This window comes from Camarhynchus parvulus, chromosome 14 (genome assembly GCF_901933205.1).
Source record: "Camarhynchus parvulus chromosome 14, STF_HiC, whole genome shotgun sequence".
Lineage (NCBI taxonomy): Eukaryota > Metazoa > Chordata > Aves > Passeriformes > Thraupidae > Camarhynchus > Camarhynchus parvulus.
Window position 1 is genome coordinate 10,906,477 of NC_044584.1, and position 19,317 is coordinate 10,925,793.

Here is a 19,317-nt window from a genome sequence, read left to right on the forward strand (position 1 = left end):
TCCACCGCTTCCCCCCGGCCCAGGCCACCCGGGCCCTGCTGCTCACAGCGGGTGTCAGCGCAGCCCTCGCCGTCCCCGAGACCCCGCTCACCTCACGGGGGAAGAACCCTGGGTCCCCGCGGTGTCCCGTGCCCGACAGTCACCTCACCCCACCGGGGAGAGACCCCTCGGCCCCTCCGACCCCGCACCGCCTGCTGAGACTCACCTGACGGGGGAAAGGCTCTCCCGTGCCCGCCCTCCCTCCCTGGCACCGCGCCCGTGACAGCGACTCCCCGAACCCCTCAGCACCTCCCGGCACTGCCCCGACCCTCCCCTCGTGCGGCACCGGGAGCGGCGGGGCCCAGCCCGGCCCCCGCCCGCTGTTGCGGCGTTGCCGGTGGAGACGGAGCCGGCCCCGGTGCGCCGCTTCCCGCCGCCTGAGGGCGCCAGTGGGCGGAGGCGAGGGGCCCCGCCTGGCGTGAGGGGACGCACCTGAGGGGTGACACCTGAGGGGGGACACACACACCCACCTGAGGGGGGACACACCTGAGAGAGGACACACCTGAGGGGGGACACCTGAGGGGAGACACACACACCCACACCTGAGGGGACACACCTGAGGGAGGATACACCTGAAGGAGATACACCTGAGGGGGGACACATCTGAGAGAGCACACACCTGAGGTGGGGACACCTGAGAGGACACACCTGAGGGGGGACACCTGTGTGCGGGGCAGGGTTGGTTCCAGTCAGTGCAGCCAGAGCCAGTCGCTTTAGTAGACAATTTATTTTGATAAACTTGCTCAATAACAAAAATACAAGTGAAGAAAATTATGTTCATTTTATACAGTTTGTATTAACATTTGTTCGGAAATCATTAATTGAAAAATGCTCTAACCAATAGAAAACAACCCTCAGTAAAGGCCGGGGGTGCAGGCGGCGGGCCCGGCCTCGAGCCCAGGCAGGACAGCCCACCTGCAGACACCATTTCCTTCATTATGTTCATCCTTCACAAAGGTTTTAAAGGACAGCTTCCATTTTCCCGTGCGTGTGTGTGTGTGTCGGGGCAAACAGGAACCTACAGGTGCGTTCTGGAGTGGTTAAACAAGGTCTGGGGAACACAGGGACGGCAGGAGGGCCCGGCTCAGGCAGAGGCCGGGGCTCGGAGCGTGGCACACCGCCCGTGCCTTCGGGCACCGGCACCGCTCTGCAGCTGCATCGACAGCGCACAAACCCCCTTAAATGGTGAGGCTGGTGTGTTCTGCGAAGCACACCCTCCGCAGGTCTCAGCCAAACAGCTTCCAGGTGATTACTTCAGCTGAGCTCAATGATAACATTTATACAAATTTACTAGTTTTTCCTTCTGAAAGTATTTTCAGTTTCCAATCTTACGTTTTGTTAGCCAAATAAATGACAAAGTGTGCACAAATTACATTATGATGGGGTATCAAACCTTTGGGAGGATTTAGAAGCAAAAGAATAAATGGAATTCTCTAGTGATGGATAAAATGAGCTGTCCTTCAAAAAGTTAAAAAATAATGGCTGGCAGAATCAGAAAAGTTTATGTAAACACTCAACACAAATATGGGATTACCTTTGGAGAAGATTCATATGGAAACATTTGCTTTTCATGAACTGAAAAAGTCTACAGATGTTTAGGCATGTTCAATACGAACTTCCTGTAGTTCAAAACAAAACCTTGTGCAAATAAAACCTATAAATAGTCTTCAGCAGATTTTACAGTGATGCTCTTAGGTATGAAAAGAATGCACACAACTTTAAAACAAAAGTAACAGACATAAGTTTGACAAATGATTGCACCATAAAACAGTGTTTTATATACAGTTTACAAGATATGATTTTCTGCTATAAATTAATACTGTACTATATAGTACTTAGTGACCTTATTAAAAGCAACTGTTGACAGCTGTCTCTTCAATTACTGGTTTGGGTTTTCTAAAATGCATTTGGCCGCATCTATTTCTGGATTTGAAATGCTCAAATATTTAATAAATCTATTTGCTAAGCCTTTGCTAACATTTAATAATTCATAGCAATAGCACTGGCAGATCAGATCAATTTCCAGTCAGCCAGCCACAGTCTGGGTGTGCTCCAAGATAAGTGTTTTTGTTTGGTTTTTAAAAAATTATTATTGTGTTCCATTTAATCAAAGCCTAACTCCACATGATGTTACAATAACTGAAATAAGTAAGTTGGAGGGGTGGGAAGGGAAAGAAATTTTAGCAGCTTAGAAACTCTCCCCACCCCCCAGCTGTGTTCCAGTCACAAAAATCTCGAACTATTTACAAGTGTAACATTTCTGAAAAGATAATTTATAATCCAAGTTTTGCTGAATACTTTATCTTAGGACACAGTAGTGATAACACCAAAATTTTGAAAGATATCAAGCAGCTGAACCCTGCCTTTTACCTCCACCACTATCACTAGGAGCCTCAGACTGCCCATGCAGATGAAGGCTTAAATTAGGAACCAAATTATAATTATTAAACCATGACTTCCAAGTAAGTGCTTGGCTGTATTTACAGATTAATACACTTTGGAAAAATTTAATGATCCATAAACACTCCATTCTGCCTGTGAATGAACTGACTGGAAAAAGAATTACTTAGAAACCATTCCAGTGGCAAGTTTGGTCAAAAATTTCAAAAGAAAATATACATAAACAAATTACATTTTTGTACTAAAATACCTTGGGTGGGGGAGAGGGAAGAAATGGAAAAAGGCAGGGACCCACTATGGTCTGAATGGCACAGAGTTTAAAATAATTGTGCAAACTGTGTTAATTTTAAACACTCCAGCTTATCTGGTAAGTGATTATTTTGGAAACTGCTGATTTTATTTTAACATAAATCTCATCCTAAAATGACTGTCTGTTCATTAATGCAGTTCCTCTAGTAAGGTCAATGAAACAGTGCTCAAAACAGACAGTTTTTTGTATTTTCAGAATGAATCTCAGGCAAACTGTGTATTAACAGGAAAACAAATACTGATAGTGCAGGCAGCTTCCCTGGAACGCCAACCTAGTAGTGAATTAAGATGTCTGTGGATTCAATGGTTTATCCTTGTGTTGAAAAATAAAACTACTGTTAGTGTGGAATATTTGCTCCAAATTTTGGTGGCCATTAAATCTACATTTAAAATAACAACTTTAGTAAACAAGGCATACATTTTTAACAATTATATTGCTCATTTTTTTGGCAAAGATGAATTAATATTCAGCTGAAAATAAGTTCATCCATCTTTGCAGTGGGATAGTGTTTGCATTACTTTAAACATTGCATTTTATATGTGCTAAAAGGAATGCTTACCTATGGTAAAATGCTGTGCTTGAACATGTATGAATGCTAATGTAACAATGAAGTAGAAAAAAGAGATTTTTCTGTACAACAGTTGCTAATAATTTAAATAGTGTCAGTTTCCCAAAATTAGGATTTTAAGGTATGACATGATCTCACCTTCTACCCTCATATACAAATAAATTACCATAAAAAGAATTTTAGCTTAACTTAAAATTGCACCTAGAAAGGCATGGGATCGTTTGTACCTATTACAAAAAACTGTTAAAATCAAGGGCTGCTACAAAGAATGAGGTAAACTGAAGACTCTCAGCTATGTGGCCTTCAGAAAAATGGCTTTTTTCTATTGAGTTCTAGTTTTGCACACCACAGTGTTTTGCTAGCAAAGCATTCTGAGTTCTTTTCCAGGAATCATTTGTGTGTATATACATATATATATACATATGTGTATATACACACACACACACATACACACACACTGTATACTGCATCAGCAAAATATATATATATTTATATATATATATTTATATAAATATAAGGACGAAATCCCCCTCTACAATGTTCCTTAGTGTTTCCTAGAGCTTATGGGGGAGCAGGGGATGTATGTCTTTTTGCTGTTACATACATTGAGAGAACATGTTTTGATCTATTGGCTTCTTGGTGCAGTAATGCAAGATTGATCCACAATGGTGCCAAAGGCTTTGCTCATCAGAAGGAAGATGTAAAACACTAATCTCCTAAACAGCGAGGCCAGCCTCACTTGAGTTCCTCCACAACCCTCTGGTCCACCACAAAGTTCATAAATACTTTGACTTCCAAATTGTTAGACGTTAAAAACAGGAACAGTCCAGTAAGTGGGGCGTTATGCTTGTCAGTGTAAAGCATTCTTCACCAGTTCCTATCACAGTGCAGACCTGACTGCATTGAAGTATGCTCAGGAGATTAGTCAACGTGGTCTGTATTTGGTTATGGGAAAGGCTCTCCTTTTTTTCATCCAAAGTGCATAGTGAGAACAAGTCAAAGCATTCCTCTTTTCAGTCAGTGTTTGATAGTCTGATTTAGGCATCCTCCTGAGAATGCAATTCTGATGTCTTGCTCTTTTCCAAAATAAAGTCCTGCAGTCCAGACATTCATCAGCCAGGTAAACAAACTTTGCCAGCAAATAGAAGTCCCACTATTGTAAAGAAAATGGATAAGACAAACAGTACATACGAAGACCCAACCACTGTGTTATTGGGTAATTTATAGGGTTGACCTCCAACTTCATTGATGTAAAATCCTATTGGAAATATTAGGGCTGCCATACAGAATAGAATCACTGCAAAGAAAAAAGAAAAAAGAAAAAAACGGTCACTGCTATGTTAAAGTGAAAATATTTAACTGTTCACAGAGCGCTCCAGAAAAACAAGTAAAATATCCTGACTGAACTGAAGAGCTGAGATCAGAGTTATTTGAGCTGATAACTTGTTTGAAATGACTGAGTAGGCTTTATGATGCTTTCAAAACATCCCTCATCTACTCCCAAGAAAGACTAAAAGTCCCCAGTTCTGACTGTAATTTCAGTTCTACTCGCTAGATCATGAACTCTCTTTATAGAATAAAAAATTGGTAGATACACTTCTATCACCATCTCAAAGTTCAGTCATTTATTCTCCAGTTATTTCAGAGTCATTTTGCCCAGTCAAGATAAAGTAACATTCAACATTGAAGAAACTTTTTCTATTATCAGTTGTCTTTTTCCAACTGTAGTTGCCCTCTCCCATTCTTTGCACATTCATTTTCTGTAAAAGCTTTGCTAAAAATAGAAACATTCAGATTGTCATTACAGTTTCTTTTAAGATTAAAAGATACCAGTTTCCTAACATTATATGAATGTTTCCTTAGATAATGAAACATCCTTAGAATTTCTCATTGTAATACAATGAAATTGAAGTTTTCTGATTCACTTTAATTTAAGCTTCTTAGTGAAAAACTAAATTCAGACTCTGTGAACAAAGAGACATGCAATGAGGGTTTTTATTTCACTTCAAACTCATGTATATGTTTTGTTCTTGCAACTGACTCTGTGTGAAAGTACAAGAAATCCAGAATTCCTGTTAAAGAATTACATTACAGGTTTCACAGGCCTTCAAGTATCAATAGTAACCAAGATTCCTCACAGCACATTTCAATACCAATCAATTGATCAAATCCAGGAGAGAACATCCAGTGTTTCCTAGATGACAACTTCAGTGTTTCTGTAGCACAGCTTTGCAAAAGTAATCCTGTTTAGTTTGGATGTAGCTGTGCAGGACTCTACTGTCAACCCAGGCAATGACTTCTAAATACGGCTCCTCTGAGAGGCAAGATTTTCTTCACAATAAAAAGGATTAGCTTTTGAATTGTTTGATTGTATTTGCAAGAATATACAGTTGGGGTTTTTTAATCAGTATAAGAATAAAACAAAATTTTATCTGTATCTAACAGTTCAGTCAAGTATTTGCACTTTACTCTTATTTCACTTCTATGTATTTCAGCCTTATTTCAGACATTATTTACTGTGAGTGGAACATGGCACCACAATACCTATTATTCAACCAAATCCAATTAGATCTGGGGGGAGAGAGGAGCTGAACCTGCTCTGTTGTCTCACCAACCCCACAAATCCACATACCAACATCTTTTGACATGAAGCACAACTCACACTGAAGCCTCTCCTAGTCCTCAAATTCTGCCTGAAAGCTGGCCACACACAAAAAAGAAAATTCAAACCAAGTTACAATGTTCCTGCCTGAACAAAGTGCATCATATGCTGACTTTTTCAGCTTTCTCTAGTTACCACAGGCTGCTGCTTTTAGTTCGTTAGTAAGGAACACAGGCACTGTCATTGTCTCCTCTTTCCCTTCTCCACGACTGCAAGACAGAGGAAACCCTGGGGATATTGTTCCCTACTTGAGCCTCCTTAAAAGTCAAACAAGCAACATCAAAAACCACTGGCAACAGTAATAACCATCACCCTAATCACCAGCACCCCTGCAAGAAGTGCTGCAGCCACTTTTGTTTTCAAATGTATGTAAAATAAAATCAGGAGCTTGCCTGTCCCCTTCAGCCTCACCAGAACAAAGTTTCTAGCCTTTACAAATGAGGAAATGATTGGCTGGAGCAGCATAATATTTTTTAATGTAGCTTCAGTACTGCTCTTCCTCACTAAATACAGATGCTCCAGTTTATCCAGCTACAGTGCCCACACTAAACCCATTTTTAATGGACTCCGTGTATATCCAAGATGAACAGTTTACCACATGTTTTATATCTTAGTGTTTAGGATTTCCATAGCACAGGTCTCGGCTTTGGGGAAAAAACCACTAATATTCTAGAAGATACTGGGCATGATGGATCTGAATCCAGAGAGTGTCCAAGTAGGACCTGGGCATAAACAAAGAAGGATGCTTTCATAAACCATGATCCACATCAGAACATCAGCTGCTCCTTGCCTTCCAAAAGACATAAAGCAGCTTTCACAACGCCTTGAGCCAAGAGCAGGCAGCACCAGCATCATTCCTGGCTGCCAGTGCCGAGCAGGAAATCCCAGATGTTCCACTGGAGGGGGCTCGTGTCTCGCTCGCACCGTGCCCGCACCGCCGGGTTGTTCTTCAAAGGGGAAGGGAAAGGGGACAATGAGAAAACATCTGGAACTGCACAGCTGCCACACTGCTGATCAGCGCCACCTCGTTAGGCCATCTATTAGAACAGAACCAAAGACCCAAACACCAGATGTTAAACATCAAAAAATGAAGTGTTAATCAACACGATTATTGGTCCATGTAATTCCACATTACACAATCTAATCCTTAAAAAATGTCTCCTTTTCTTAATTGTATCTCAAACATCAGAGTCCATCTGAGAAAAGCATGGGTTTATGTTTCTTGAGCAGACCTACGTAAGCACAGAAGAGCTTTCTAGTCTGCATCTGAATCGTGGCTGTCAAAAAACCCAATTAGTTCCTCTAATTCTTTAGCTTGAAATTGTTTTGAGCATCTAATGACAACTTCAGAAGAAATCTGTTCTTAAAAAAAGGTTTAGTCTTCAGAGGCTCACTGTAATATCTGCTTGCCTCTATAGAGACACGTAACATAGAAAGCAGCACCTGGTACAAATCTTTAATAACTCAAGAAGCACTTTATTCACTGGGGAACACCAGAGACAGACATTCACAGGATAGCTACTGTTAGTTAAGGATGTAATTATCCTGCCCCATTTTTACTTGCATTCCAAAAAGCACTCCATTATTGCTCATGAACTTTTAAATCCTTAGGGAAAAAAAAACCCAGACCAATTCCAGACTCTCTGGTAATTGCTGGAAAATGGTAGAAATGTGATTTTTCTGTCTAGCATCTTCTCTCTTGATACATCTCAGAGAAGCACCTCATTCAGTAGTAGCAGACACAGAATTCATCCTCTTTCTAGTTGCAGCAGATGGTGAGAGACCTGAATCTGTACAGTGTAAACAGATCTTGAGGGAGCTCTGTGAATTCCTGCAATAGCCAAAATTGCAATAACATACATGAGATCAGCTATGTGGCCTCCATGGGGAATAAGCTCTGGACATTTTTTTCTATTTATGGAAATTGACAGTATCTGTCTGAAGGACTATGAAAATGACAACATTTGACATTTCCACACTTTCACCACATCCTATCTTATCAACTGGAAGATAGAAAACAAGCACCCTGAAAAGGCCAGAGATTTACATAAATCTGAAGCAGAGGTAGCAACATAGAAGCACTGTCAGAGACATGGAAAAATACCAAAACCAGCTCACTTTTTGGCTACCAACTTGTGTCACTACATGCCAGAGCATAATTAGTGATGAGATGGTACAGAAGCTGGGATGGCAAAAGGCAGTTCTGGTACACAAGCAAAAGAACAGCTGATTGGAGCTTTGCCTGCTACCGACACACCAGGCACAGCTATGGGTTTGTAACACCCTGTTCATTGAAGAATCACACAAAACCTGGGCAGGCCACAGATGAACACCAACAAGGAACACCCTCTCCATTACTGGGTGGTATGAAAGTGGTACTACTGAAACACCAGTGACAGTTTTGATGGTATCTATGCCCAGAGTGACAATACTGATCATATCAGTAGGAATACTGATTCCTGAAAGACTTTCCTCTACAAAAACGAAGGAAAACCTTCACATTTACCTGTACAAGACGTTTGTCATTCATGCAGTATGACCTGGAGGACAGCAATAGCTCTCCTCTCCACAAAGCTGCTTGCAGAGTTGTCAAAAAGGATAAGTTTCTGTGCAGTAAACCCATCAACAACTGGGGAATGAGGCAAATGCTGTGCTTGTAAATACCCTCTGGGGTGTATCCCTTCAGAAGTGTATAGAAGAAAGAGAACTGACAGGTTAAACTTCTGTCCTCATGTCTCTTAGCTAAACAAGATAAACAAGACCATGCTCAGCAACAATTCATATTTATAGGTATGCAGATGAAATAATTTAGCTATAGGTATTTACTTGAAAATACCCTGAGTCCTTCCAAGATTACAAGCAAGAATTCAATGAAAAACATAAGTTGTACAACTATATATAAATTTCAGCATGAACTGGACAAAAGTGACCTCTTACCAGGCTTTCCCTGCTGCTCTCAGAGTTGTAAGGAAAAGGCTGAGCAAAAGGATTCCTTTGCCTCGGATATTTACTCCAGACCCCCCTGCATTTGAAGGAATGGAGCTGCCAGTCCCAGAGCTTCCCTTGGAAGCCCCAGCAGACTTCCCTGCCTGCCCAGAATAGCATGTCCTGCATTGTGCTCAGAAAGTTCTGTGAGAAGATTTGCTAGCAGCCTGCACGAGGCCATTGAGTTTTGAAATCACTTGCAGATGAGATGGAATACAAATATGAAGTCTCCCCTACCCCCTTCTAATGAGTTACACATTTTCATCTAAACAGCACTGGCACTTCATAGGAAGGATCTGCTCAGGGTATTCCAAGTTGATTCCACATGGCTGCATAGTTCCTAATACTAACCTACAAATAGGTTACTAATTTGGGTTGTATCCAATGAACCACAGAAGTCACTCTCAACAACTTCTTCTAAAATCTAGATATCTTCCTTCCTTCCACTCACTTCTATTTTTCAAAATTAATTTTCCTAACAAGTGAGTTCAGAGATAAAATTCCCCATCATCTTTGTTAACAGGAATGCAAAGGTCACAGAGTTGTATGTATTGGAGATGAATACCAAAGACATTGAATTTCATAATTTCAGCAATACAGAGATCATATCTTAATAGAATTATGAATAATTCTGACTTGCAAAAGAACAAATTAGTGTGTTTCATTATTAAACATTTCATACCAAGAAGACAAGTGGTGAAATAAAAATGTCCTTCTATACTGAGACATCTAATAATGAACCTGTTGCAAGCCTGAAGAAATCTCTAGAGAAAAAACTCAAAACAAAAAAGCCTTAGGGTACCACATTTTTTGGCTGAACTAATCATCATAGCTGTAGAAAACTAAAGCTGCAGGGATGTGATGATTTCAGATATTAAAGAAAAACATTGGTATCTAGAACTCACACTCCCCTCTTTACCCAAGAGCTTTTACTCCAGCTCCCTGTAAGCATTTTAACTTTATACAGCATTTTGACTTTAACCCCCCACCACAGACATTAGATACACATGAAATATGTAGAGATAAACAGGTGCACTGGAAAAGCTGGGATGGAATATTCAGTAATACTCAGGTCTGCTATTTTAATCATTCACCAGAAAATAAATGAAAGTCAATCACAATGGATACAGCATTTCAATAGCTCCATTGTCTGCAGGAGCAGCACTATTAATTTAATATGCTGTGTAGCAACGTTGTCAGAAAGATGGCTTTGATTGTACAAGTACCTCAGTGAAGTACCTTTGTTGAAGCCGAGCACTTTTTAGTATTATTCCCTTCCCCAAAACAAGGTTAAATCTAACTCCTATTAGATATCATTAGGTGTCAGAGTTCCATTAAACCTTATTTATGCCCATGTAAACCACAAACTTGCATTTTCTAGTTAGTGTTCACACTACCTTTAGTAGTTTGTCATAATTCAAGTCAATTTAAAAGCCCTCAGGTTTTGAGTTTTTTCATGCTGTCATCCCCACCATTAAGGCACCATTTCAGAGTTGGGCTAAGCCTGTAACACACACCAAGAAAAGGAAGTTTGAAAGTTACTCCCCTTGCTCATTATAACTGTTTGTTTTGCACTGAAGTAGCCATAGGATATGCTTCCCTGTGTGCAAACACAGGGCTATTGGAGCAGGCTCAGCTGTGAGGAGTTACACTGGTGCTCAAGCAGAGCACAATGAAGGAGGCAGAAAAGCACTGGTACTCCTCCCTCTGGCTAAAGCACGGCTGCAGGTCACTTCTGGAAGCAGAAGTCTTGGTGCTGTGAAGCACAGCAGATGCTCTGCAGTGGGCAATCCTCCTGCATAGCCAATTAGGATGCAGACATTCTGAATAAAGCAGCTGCTGTGAGCATGAAGCAGAACTGAACCAGCCTCAACCCTGAACAAGGTATTCACGAGACACATGAGTAAGGACAGGTTACCTCGGATGTACCAACTGATGTACCTCTGCCTCAGAGAGGGAATTTTCTGCCTGCAAGCTGCTAGGATTGTCCTGGATATATGGGAGTGGGGAAGTAGGAAATACTACAACCACTCAAGTTAGAACTGACCTCTTCTATCCCTGCTCGTTTTCTTAGGTCAATTAATGGTACTGCCCAAGGAAGGTAAAGGGGTCAGGCCTTCCTTTCTTTCATACCATTATTCCCTCTCAATTACAGTCACTTAAGACACCACCCCTGAATTTCTGAAGACTGATTTTTCCCTCAGATGTGGTATTCAAAGAGAAGGAATGTTTTGCATAGGAGGAGCCCTAAGCAGTTGCTCCTTTGGTGTTGGTTATTTCAGACTCCACCAGTTTATCCTGCATACAGGACTGTGCAGTTGAGGTCACTTACTTCCAGTGAAAGCTATCCAGCGGGCATATTTAGTAGCTTCTCTTCGCCAGTGGGAAGCCACCAGCAAACCACATGTGACAGTTAGTGAAATGATTCCCATTATGATGAAAAATAACGTAGTGACCCACTCGGGAGGCAGCCGTGGAGGAATACAGGTCCTGTCACGTCCATGGATGGTTTGACACTGTCGCACAAGGCCAACTGTGAGAGCACCTGAAAACACATAGCAGAGAGGCAAGTAAACTTTCAAAATCCTCTCTGAGGGGCGCTCCATTGCAAACCACAGCTCAGAATTGCCCCAAATAAGGGATTCTTTCTTTGATGAACCTTAGTAAGCCTTTCAAACATGGAGGATGGGGGGCATGCTATAAACATCTGTCTTCATGTTCCTTCAGCTTGCACGAGCTGAAGTGAGATGGCTGCAAGCTGTAGCTGGTTCCTGAGTGGCAATCAAGGTCTAATCAAAGGGATAAAGCACTGCTAATAAAGCCTGCCAATATCTGCTAACGTGGTAGCTGACTTGCATAGAGGATCACTCCCTCATCTGTGCAGGATGAAGTACTTTTATAGTCTAACAAAATGAGTTGCAGCCTCCCTAAAATGCATTTAATTGTCTAATATCTTTTTCCCTCATTTGTAAAAACATCTTTAGGCCTCTGACTCTTGCAGCAGAAACTGCATTTGATTCATGTATGATTTTAAAAACATTAAAAAAACCCCACTTCTTGACAGTAACTCATAAAAAAGAGTCCCTCCATGCAAGACTGATCAATCCTTTTGATTGCTAACAAGAGTTACTACACACAGAAACTGGGAAATCTACAGAAAAGATTTATCAAAAAGATCCTAGAAAAAGGATAAGATTGGTACAGGAACCATAAAGATTTAACCAAAATGATGTATTGTCTGTTAAATAATAATTTTTAAAAAATCTTCTTTTAAATCCAAGTCAGTGCTTTTGAGACTCATAAAGAAGCTTTTAGTGAGCTTTAATAATGAAGTTATCTTTCTAACCCCAATTTAACATGGAAGATTAAGATCCATTTCTTCCAGTGTCTCTTAAATATTAAGTTTTAGATTTCTCAATTTTGTCTTTTTTTCTGAACTGTTGTCCTAAATAATCACAATTATCCTTTAACTACATTAGGAGCAAAACCTAAAAGTGGACAGCATTAGAGTCAACATCTTTCTCCAGAAATTACTTCAAGTAAATATTGTTTCAGTTGACCCGTTTCAAATAAAAAGAGGACAACTTAGACACAATTACAGTAAGACTGAGAAGCTTAGGTTTAGCATGTCCTTTGGAGGGAGAAACATCTATCACACTTTCTAGCCTCTTTTTGGGGGAAAGAAAACGTGTGAAACAAAGGAGAAAGCCAATAGTCAAAAGATTAACAAGTCCTAGCATGCACCTCCTGGCACCCTGGAGCCAAATTCTGCAGATCCTCTCTGCTCACACCCGAGCAATAAGTACCAGCAAAATCAGCCTCTGAGCTTAGAATTGTTGGGTTAGGAGGCAGCATATAATGTTTTATTAGATGTTTAGAGTCTCATTAAATGTACTGCTTCATATCCCAAGGGATGAGAAGAACCAAAAGTGAAACCAGTACTGAACCTGTTCTGTTGAAGTATTCTTGCAACACTTGTTTAGACTACAAAATTTCAGTCTTATTCAAATATATCCTTTTAATTACACATCCATTGACTGAAAGATTCAGGGATGAATTTTCAGCCAAAAACTGACCAACTACAAAACCAACAAAGCTGGCATTTTCTACTCCAGATTCACAGCAATCACAGCATTGCTGCGCACCAGGATCACACAAACCTGAGCCAGGGTCACACAAGCAATAATCCTGCCCAGCTCCACGCCTGCACAGCACAGTTTTACATGAACTGCTTCTCCTCCATAGCTTGCAAGGTTTTCATTGCCCATCAGCTGCTGGGACAGAGGGGAGATGTGTCCTTAAATGTCAAGCTCCCTGGAACACACACTCTGCAGAACCTCATACAAAACACTGAGCAGTTTCCTGTAGTTTGGGGATAAAGAGGCTATTCACTGCAGCATCATAGAACAGGAAATTAATCCCAATCACTGTGCAAGACCAGGATTTAACAACAATTTTGCTATCCTTACAGCAGAAGTCAGTTTTTTCTAAACTGCAATTCTAATCAAAGAATGACTTCATAAAAATGACATCATACATTCAATAGATGTTTTCTGAATTCAAAGACCTCTCCTGACTTCAGTGGCAATAATTTAGTGCATTTTTAACTTTGGAAAAAGCAGCAATGATAAGAGTCACTCCGCTGAACATGGTTCCATTTTGTGTCTTAACTGAAACTGAAAAACAGCTGCTGTAGATGAGCATGTATAAGCAAGAGACAACTATTTCCTTTTGTACATGCAATTTGCAGTTTATAGTGAAGATATTTTTCAACTAACAACACACTTAACATGTCAGACTCAGAGAGAACCAAAGCTAAGCCCAGAAGTGCCATATCTAGAGGAAACAGAAGAGAACTCAATCTTGAACTATTATTTTTAAAGCAATTTCTCATACTATCAACATCTACTACACCAAAAGGTGATTAAAAAAAACAAAGAAAAAACAACCACCCAAACAAAAAAACCCAGAAATAAAAATGAAGAAAATGAGGGAAAAAAATTCTCTGAATTGTGAGTACCTCAGTAGCATTCCTTCTTAATACACAAGGATAGTTGCAAGAAACCATTCAGGGAATAGCTTCCCAAACATCACTTCTGGTGCTCATCAAGTGTATTATTTTACTCTGGTGAGGGTTTTTTTGGTTTGTTTATTTTTTTTTTTAAATCCGAGTTTTAAAATGTCAGCAATTAAATTTCAGTATCTGACATTTTGGAGGAAATATACTGAGCTTTATGATTAAGCTCTTTCTAGCACATACACAGTATTTTTTCTTAACTCTGCTTTATGGATTACAAATCTGAAGTCAATATACTCCATATTTAAGGTTTTGAACCTTGAGTTTGCAGCCTCTAGGGAGTCAAATGGAGGGCAAGAGGTCTGTGAACCATTTCTGAAGGTTTCACAAAGATAACTGGAAAATCAACCTCATTATGTGTTCATAAATTCAGTTAAAGTTCAAGTTGACTACGTAGGAATACCTCACTTCTGTGCATAAACTGGGCACAAGGAAATGAAACCTCAGGGCTCATCCCATAGTGTCAAATCTGTTGAATTCAGACTTCAAAAGAAGTCTCTGGTGTGGAAAAACAGTATTCATTTGCCATGAAATTCAAAACAAGAGCGTGTTTATATGGTATTTTATTCTGTTGGTTCCATTCTGAAGCAATCAAGCAAACAGTTGCCAGGGAGCTGCAAACAAACTTGTTACAGAAAATCTTTCCCCTTATCTAGTCTATCATTGAAAAGAGGGACAGAGATATAAAATTGCACAGAGTCCTTCTGCCTGTAGTCAGAGAACAGCTCAACAGCCCATCTCAAATCAATCACCAAGTTCCACCGAGACCCATAAGTAAAAGGTTTTTAAGTCATCCTCTCAGAACTACTTCAGCATAATTGCTGAAAATCTAAGCACCTAACACAGGTATGGAACAAACAGCGCAGCTAATGCCAGTAGATTAGGCAGCTGAAAGATGGATCCAGCCCTAAACATTTGCAGTGCAGTAAACACAGCTGCCCACCCACCTCCCCCTGCCTGCACGGCTCAGCCCTCGGGAGCCACAGGGAGAACCCCGAGGTGCAGGGGCTGCTCCCCTGCTCTCACCTGCCTCTCTCCCCAGGGCTTCTGAGATTGGCATTATACAGGGTCAGTACAGCTAGAGCAGGGGGTGATTGGGATAGATATGCTAATTACTAAAAATGAAATTCGACCTTTATCAAATCAGAGAATGCTGCACTGAGTAAATGTTACTGAAGTGGTCCTTATTCTTTTCCAGTAAATCTATTCCCTGAAGTGCCAAAGCATTTCTAACACATTAAAAAACCTCTCAGTAATGACAGTCTGTGTATAACCAGGGCTCCAGTTAATTTCAGAGGAAGATTTTGTGATCATCCAACTCCTCAAAACCACCAGTAATGCTTATTTTTCGACACTGCGTATTTTTACTAGAATTAATGATAACAAGGCTCTTGAACAAATACACCAACACTGGGAGCATCACCTATTTAACAATTAAATTCACAAAACTATTGAGGAAAAGAGGGGGAAGGGCACCAAACCAAGGAAAGGCAAGCCCTGATTCTCCCCCCTGGTGCAGATGTGCAGCTGCCAGGGAGCCGACCCCCAAGTCCCACTCCAGCCCCGCGGTGCTCTGCCATCCCTCTCTTGTTTCCCTGGTAACTACAGAGCCACCACGGAGGAATCACACTCTACAGAGAGAAACAAAGATTGCTGCAGCCCTTTAACTCCCCCTCCTCTACATCACTTCTGAATTATTAAAAGTGGCACAGCGATAGCACGGCTGGAAAGCAGCAGCATAATAATGGCCACTCAGATGTTCAGTGTTCATCTGTTACCTGAGTGCCAGGGCACACAAGATCAGGTGTGCCAGATGGACACAGGAGAGGTGCCATTGCCAGGAGGAGCTCACCACAGCACAAGAAATAACTAATATGGTAAAAGCAAGATGCAGTGAATGAGGTGGGGCTCAAATGTTAGGAGGTCCCAGAGCTCAGCAGCTACGCTGACACATGAACCTCCAAGGCACAAACCCTCAGAACTGCTCTTGCTCAGCCTGGGGTACCTGCTCCCCCTCTGCACTCCCCTACTGTCCCAACCTGAAAACTAGTTTAGTCTTTACCATCATTTTAGACAAAATGCTATTCCTTGGGTTTAAATGCATCTGCAACCCCTTATATTCCTTGACAACAGCTTCCTTACTTCTACCTCCCATACCACATCCTCAGCAAAATGCTCTATGCTAACATTTAATAAGCATTATGGCCAATATGCCTTGTGAGGGAGTTAAAACTGGAACTGCCCCCAGAAAGCCACCTGCTCTCCCTCCCTCATTGTCCTGGTGAGATGGGGTGGTGCTGTGGAAATGCCAGTTGTGACTGGCAGACAGTTCCTACCCAAGGAGAGACTTCCCTTTAGTGTACTGTGGACTGTTAAACCATCTTTGCTAAGTGACAAGCACAGTTTGGAGGTTTCTTAATGAGGTGCTGGTGACATAAATCTTAGAGCACTGCCAGTGTGGCAAGGACACTGCTAAGTTTTATGTTTTAGTAATGAGCACAGTACATGGAGCTGTGTTATTTGGGCACACTAAAACATTCATTGCTGCTGGTTAGGTAACAGTCACATGCCAGGGAATGACATATGGGAAGTTAAGGACACCTCAGTTAAGCCATTCCCAGTAACTCTCCCTGGGCCACAGACAAGGACAGCTTGGTTGTGGGATATTTCTAAGCTCAATTCAGCTGATAAACTTGAATGGGAAAAGGTGCAGGTCCAGCTAAGAGGAACAGGCTCCAGCAATGAGCAGAGCTGTAGCTTGTTGCCCATCCAGGTGGAAACTTGAAAGGTCTAAAGAAAACAGCGATTTGGTCATGGCAGACTAATTCTAGGCACCAGTGTTAAGGACAATCATCAAGCTGGCATTGGCCACCTTGCCTTTAACATGCTTGCTGCTCCCTGCCTGCAACCAAGCTCTGTGACAGAAGACTGCTTCCAATGTGAGTGAAGTGTAGCCAAGGAATTTCTGAGAGGAACAAACAACACAGCACGGACAGAACAGTTCCAATCACCTACCCATATAGGAAACAAGGAGGAGGAACTTCCAAGAAGAAAATTTTCAAAGTCATCAAAGGAATTTGGCAGTTGAAGTGGGATGTTTCCCATTCTTACATATGGAATTTATTTTCCTGCAACAGGCACTTGAAGGGATGTTGCTGTACAAAGGGGGAAGAGAGAATGACTTCTTTAGGTTTATTTTTATATATTTTGTTTTGGGAAAAATTTCTAGGAATTCTATAGTCTAGGTAGTAGTTTCTTGGAAACAGAGGGCTGTCCCTTCTGCCTTTCCCAAAATTCAGGGAACTGACAGTACTGATCATTCCCTACCACAGTCTTGGAGGTACTCCATACAGTTAATTCTACTTTTCCAGTGCAAAACTGCATTAGAAATCAGGTCCTGTACCCTCTTATGAGATTAGCCATGATCAGAATAAACAATGCAGGGCATAGGGGAAAAGTTATGCCTCTGTAAGACAGGCACCACCTCTGGTGTGAAGAGGAAAAAGATAACAGCATCCTGCTGGTTTGCAAAACCAAGGAGGAAAAAAGAATTAACAATGCTGGGGAAGACTACCAGATCCTGTACAGCAAGGCCCATGTTGTAAGAGTCAAACAGAATCATGGGGTCTCTGCATGTCAGGTCCCACTGAATGAGGCCCACAGCTCACAGAATTGCTCTGTATCTACAACTGTTCAGTTACAGCCTTGTAAATTATAGTCCTCATCTCAATTTTCAACCTTGACCCACTAAATCAATTTTTAAAAGTTTACAGCCTCAAATAGCATCATATCAGAGCATTTTTAAAAACAGCACATACACATAATTAACTGCAACTAAGTTACTATATGTTACTTAGTTGAACACCTTGTCTTCCACACTTGTGTATCAGTCACTGTAGGACAACACAGTAACTGAGTAATACCTGGATAGGTATAAAGGGTATATAAAAGAATCAAAATATAAGATAAGATCAACTGCCAGTCTCTAATCAAGTATGAGAATACAATGTCTGGTACAGTTCTTACAAAACTAATTACTTATTTCATGAGGATTGGAGGTAGTTTGAGTAGATGCTCTTTAGCACTTAATGCTGCTAAAATAACTTTGAGGTTACCATGCAAGTACAGTGTTCAGGATGCAGCAGAACAGATTGATTCTTTCACTGCGGATGTTCAGTACTTTGTTCAGGTAGATTAACAGGAAACCAAGACCCACTAAAATGAGATTTATGAATGTTAAAGGATGATCTACAGGAAGGCTGAAAAGAATAACAGAGGATCAGCTGCAAAGGCACAGAACACAGAACAGTTCAAAACAAACAGATTATAAACTATCTTCCCCACCTTTTGTATGCCAAATCTTATGCTTTTGGCCTTTACTCCAATTTGTCTCTCAAATCATCTAATAGGTATCATAACCCTGGGAAAACAGCTTTGGAGTTTCTCACCTTGAAGAAGACCAGATGCAAGATCAATTCATATATCCACTTAATTTCTATGGGTATGAAGCAAACAGCTAAAAAATATTTATACTATGTTAAAAAGTCAGTTTTTAATAAAGACCTAGATTTACTTGTCAAGTTCCTGTTACATCTAGAGGGCCTCTTTTAAGAACCTTGTTGTGAGAGTCCTTGTTGTAAGAGTCCTTGCTGTAAAATTATGTTATACAACCTGGTATTTCTCTTCTACTCCATTTATCCCTTTCTCTCAAATCTGATGCTCTCTTCCTTCCAAAGCAACTTTGAAATGGATCATCCTTCTTGCCCTGAGATGTAAAGGATGTTTACTTGCTTCAGGAATAAAATATTCTTAAAAATATTCATACAGGTGAGGTAACATCCCTGGCTTCAAACACAGCTTATGTTAGCTATGAGGAACCTATCAATTTGTCTATATTTAACAATCTAATTTCCAGAGAACTGAACTTATTAGATACCATTTTTGGTAATCCTTAGAATCTTACTGACTTTTAAAGAGAAGAATTCCAAATTTTAAAGTCTAAAGCCAGTGTCCAAAGTATTGTGGTATATTAGCAGAAAAGACTGCTTTGCTGCTGAAGAACATCTGGTGCCAAGTTGCCTCAAAATTTTTCAATTCTGTGTTAGTATCATGCCTAATGCAAACCAAATCCCTCCTCCACAAAACCCACAGTCTTTACCCTCCCTCTTCCTTTCCCAAGGAAAAAAAAATCAGGGGCCATCTATTGAGAAAGACTTACACATATTAGAAAAGTTTATTACTACAGATGACAATCATTATGATACATTAGTTCTAAG

The 19,317-nt window shown here is 40.8% G+C and overlaps 1 protein-coding gene across 1 annotated transcript in view; it reads right to left on the reverse strand.

Moving 5' to 3' along the window:
• Positions 1-751: 751 nt before the first annotated feature.
• MOSMO (modulator of smoothened) overlaps positions 752-19,317 on the reverse strand; it is a 31,335-nt gene continuing 12,769 nt past the window's right edge. Inside the window, exons 2-3 of the mRNA XM_030958177.1 lie at positions 11,297-11,509; positions 752-4,614 (exon numbers count right to left, since the gene is read on the reverse strand). Coding sequence (XP_030814037.1) covers positions 4,430-4,614; positions 11,297-11,509 — 398 coding nt within the window. The 3' untranslated portion in view covers positions 752-4,429. The remainder of the gene's footprint in view (positions 4,615-11,296; positions 11,510-19,317) is intronic.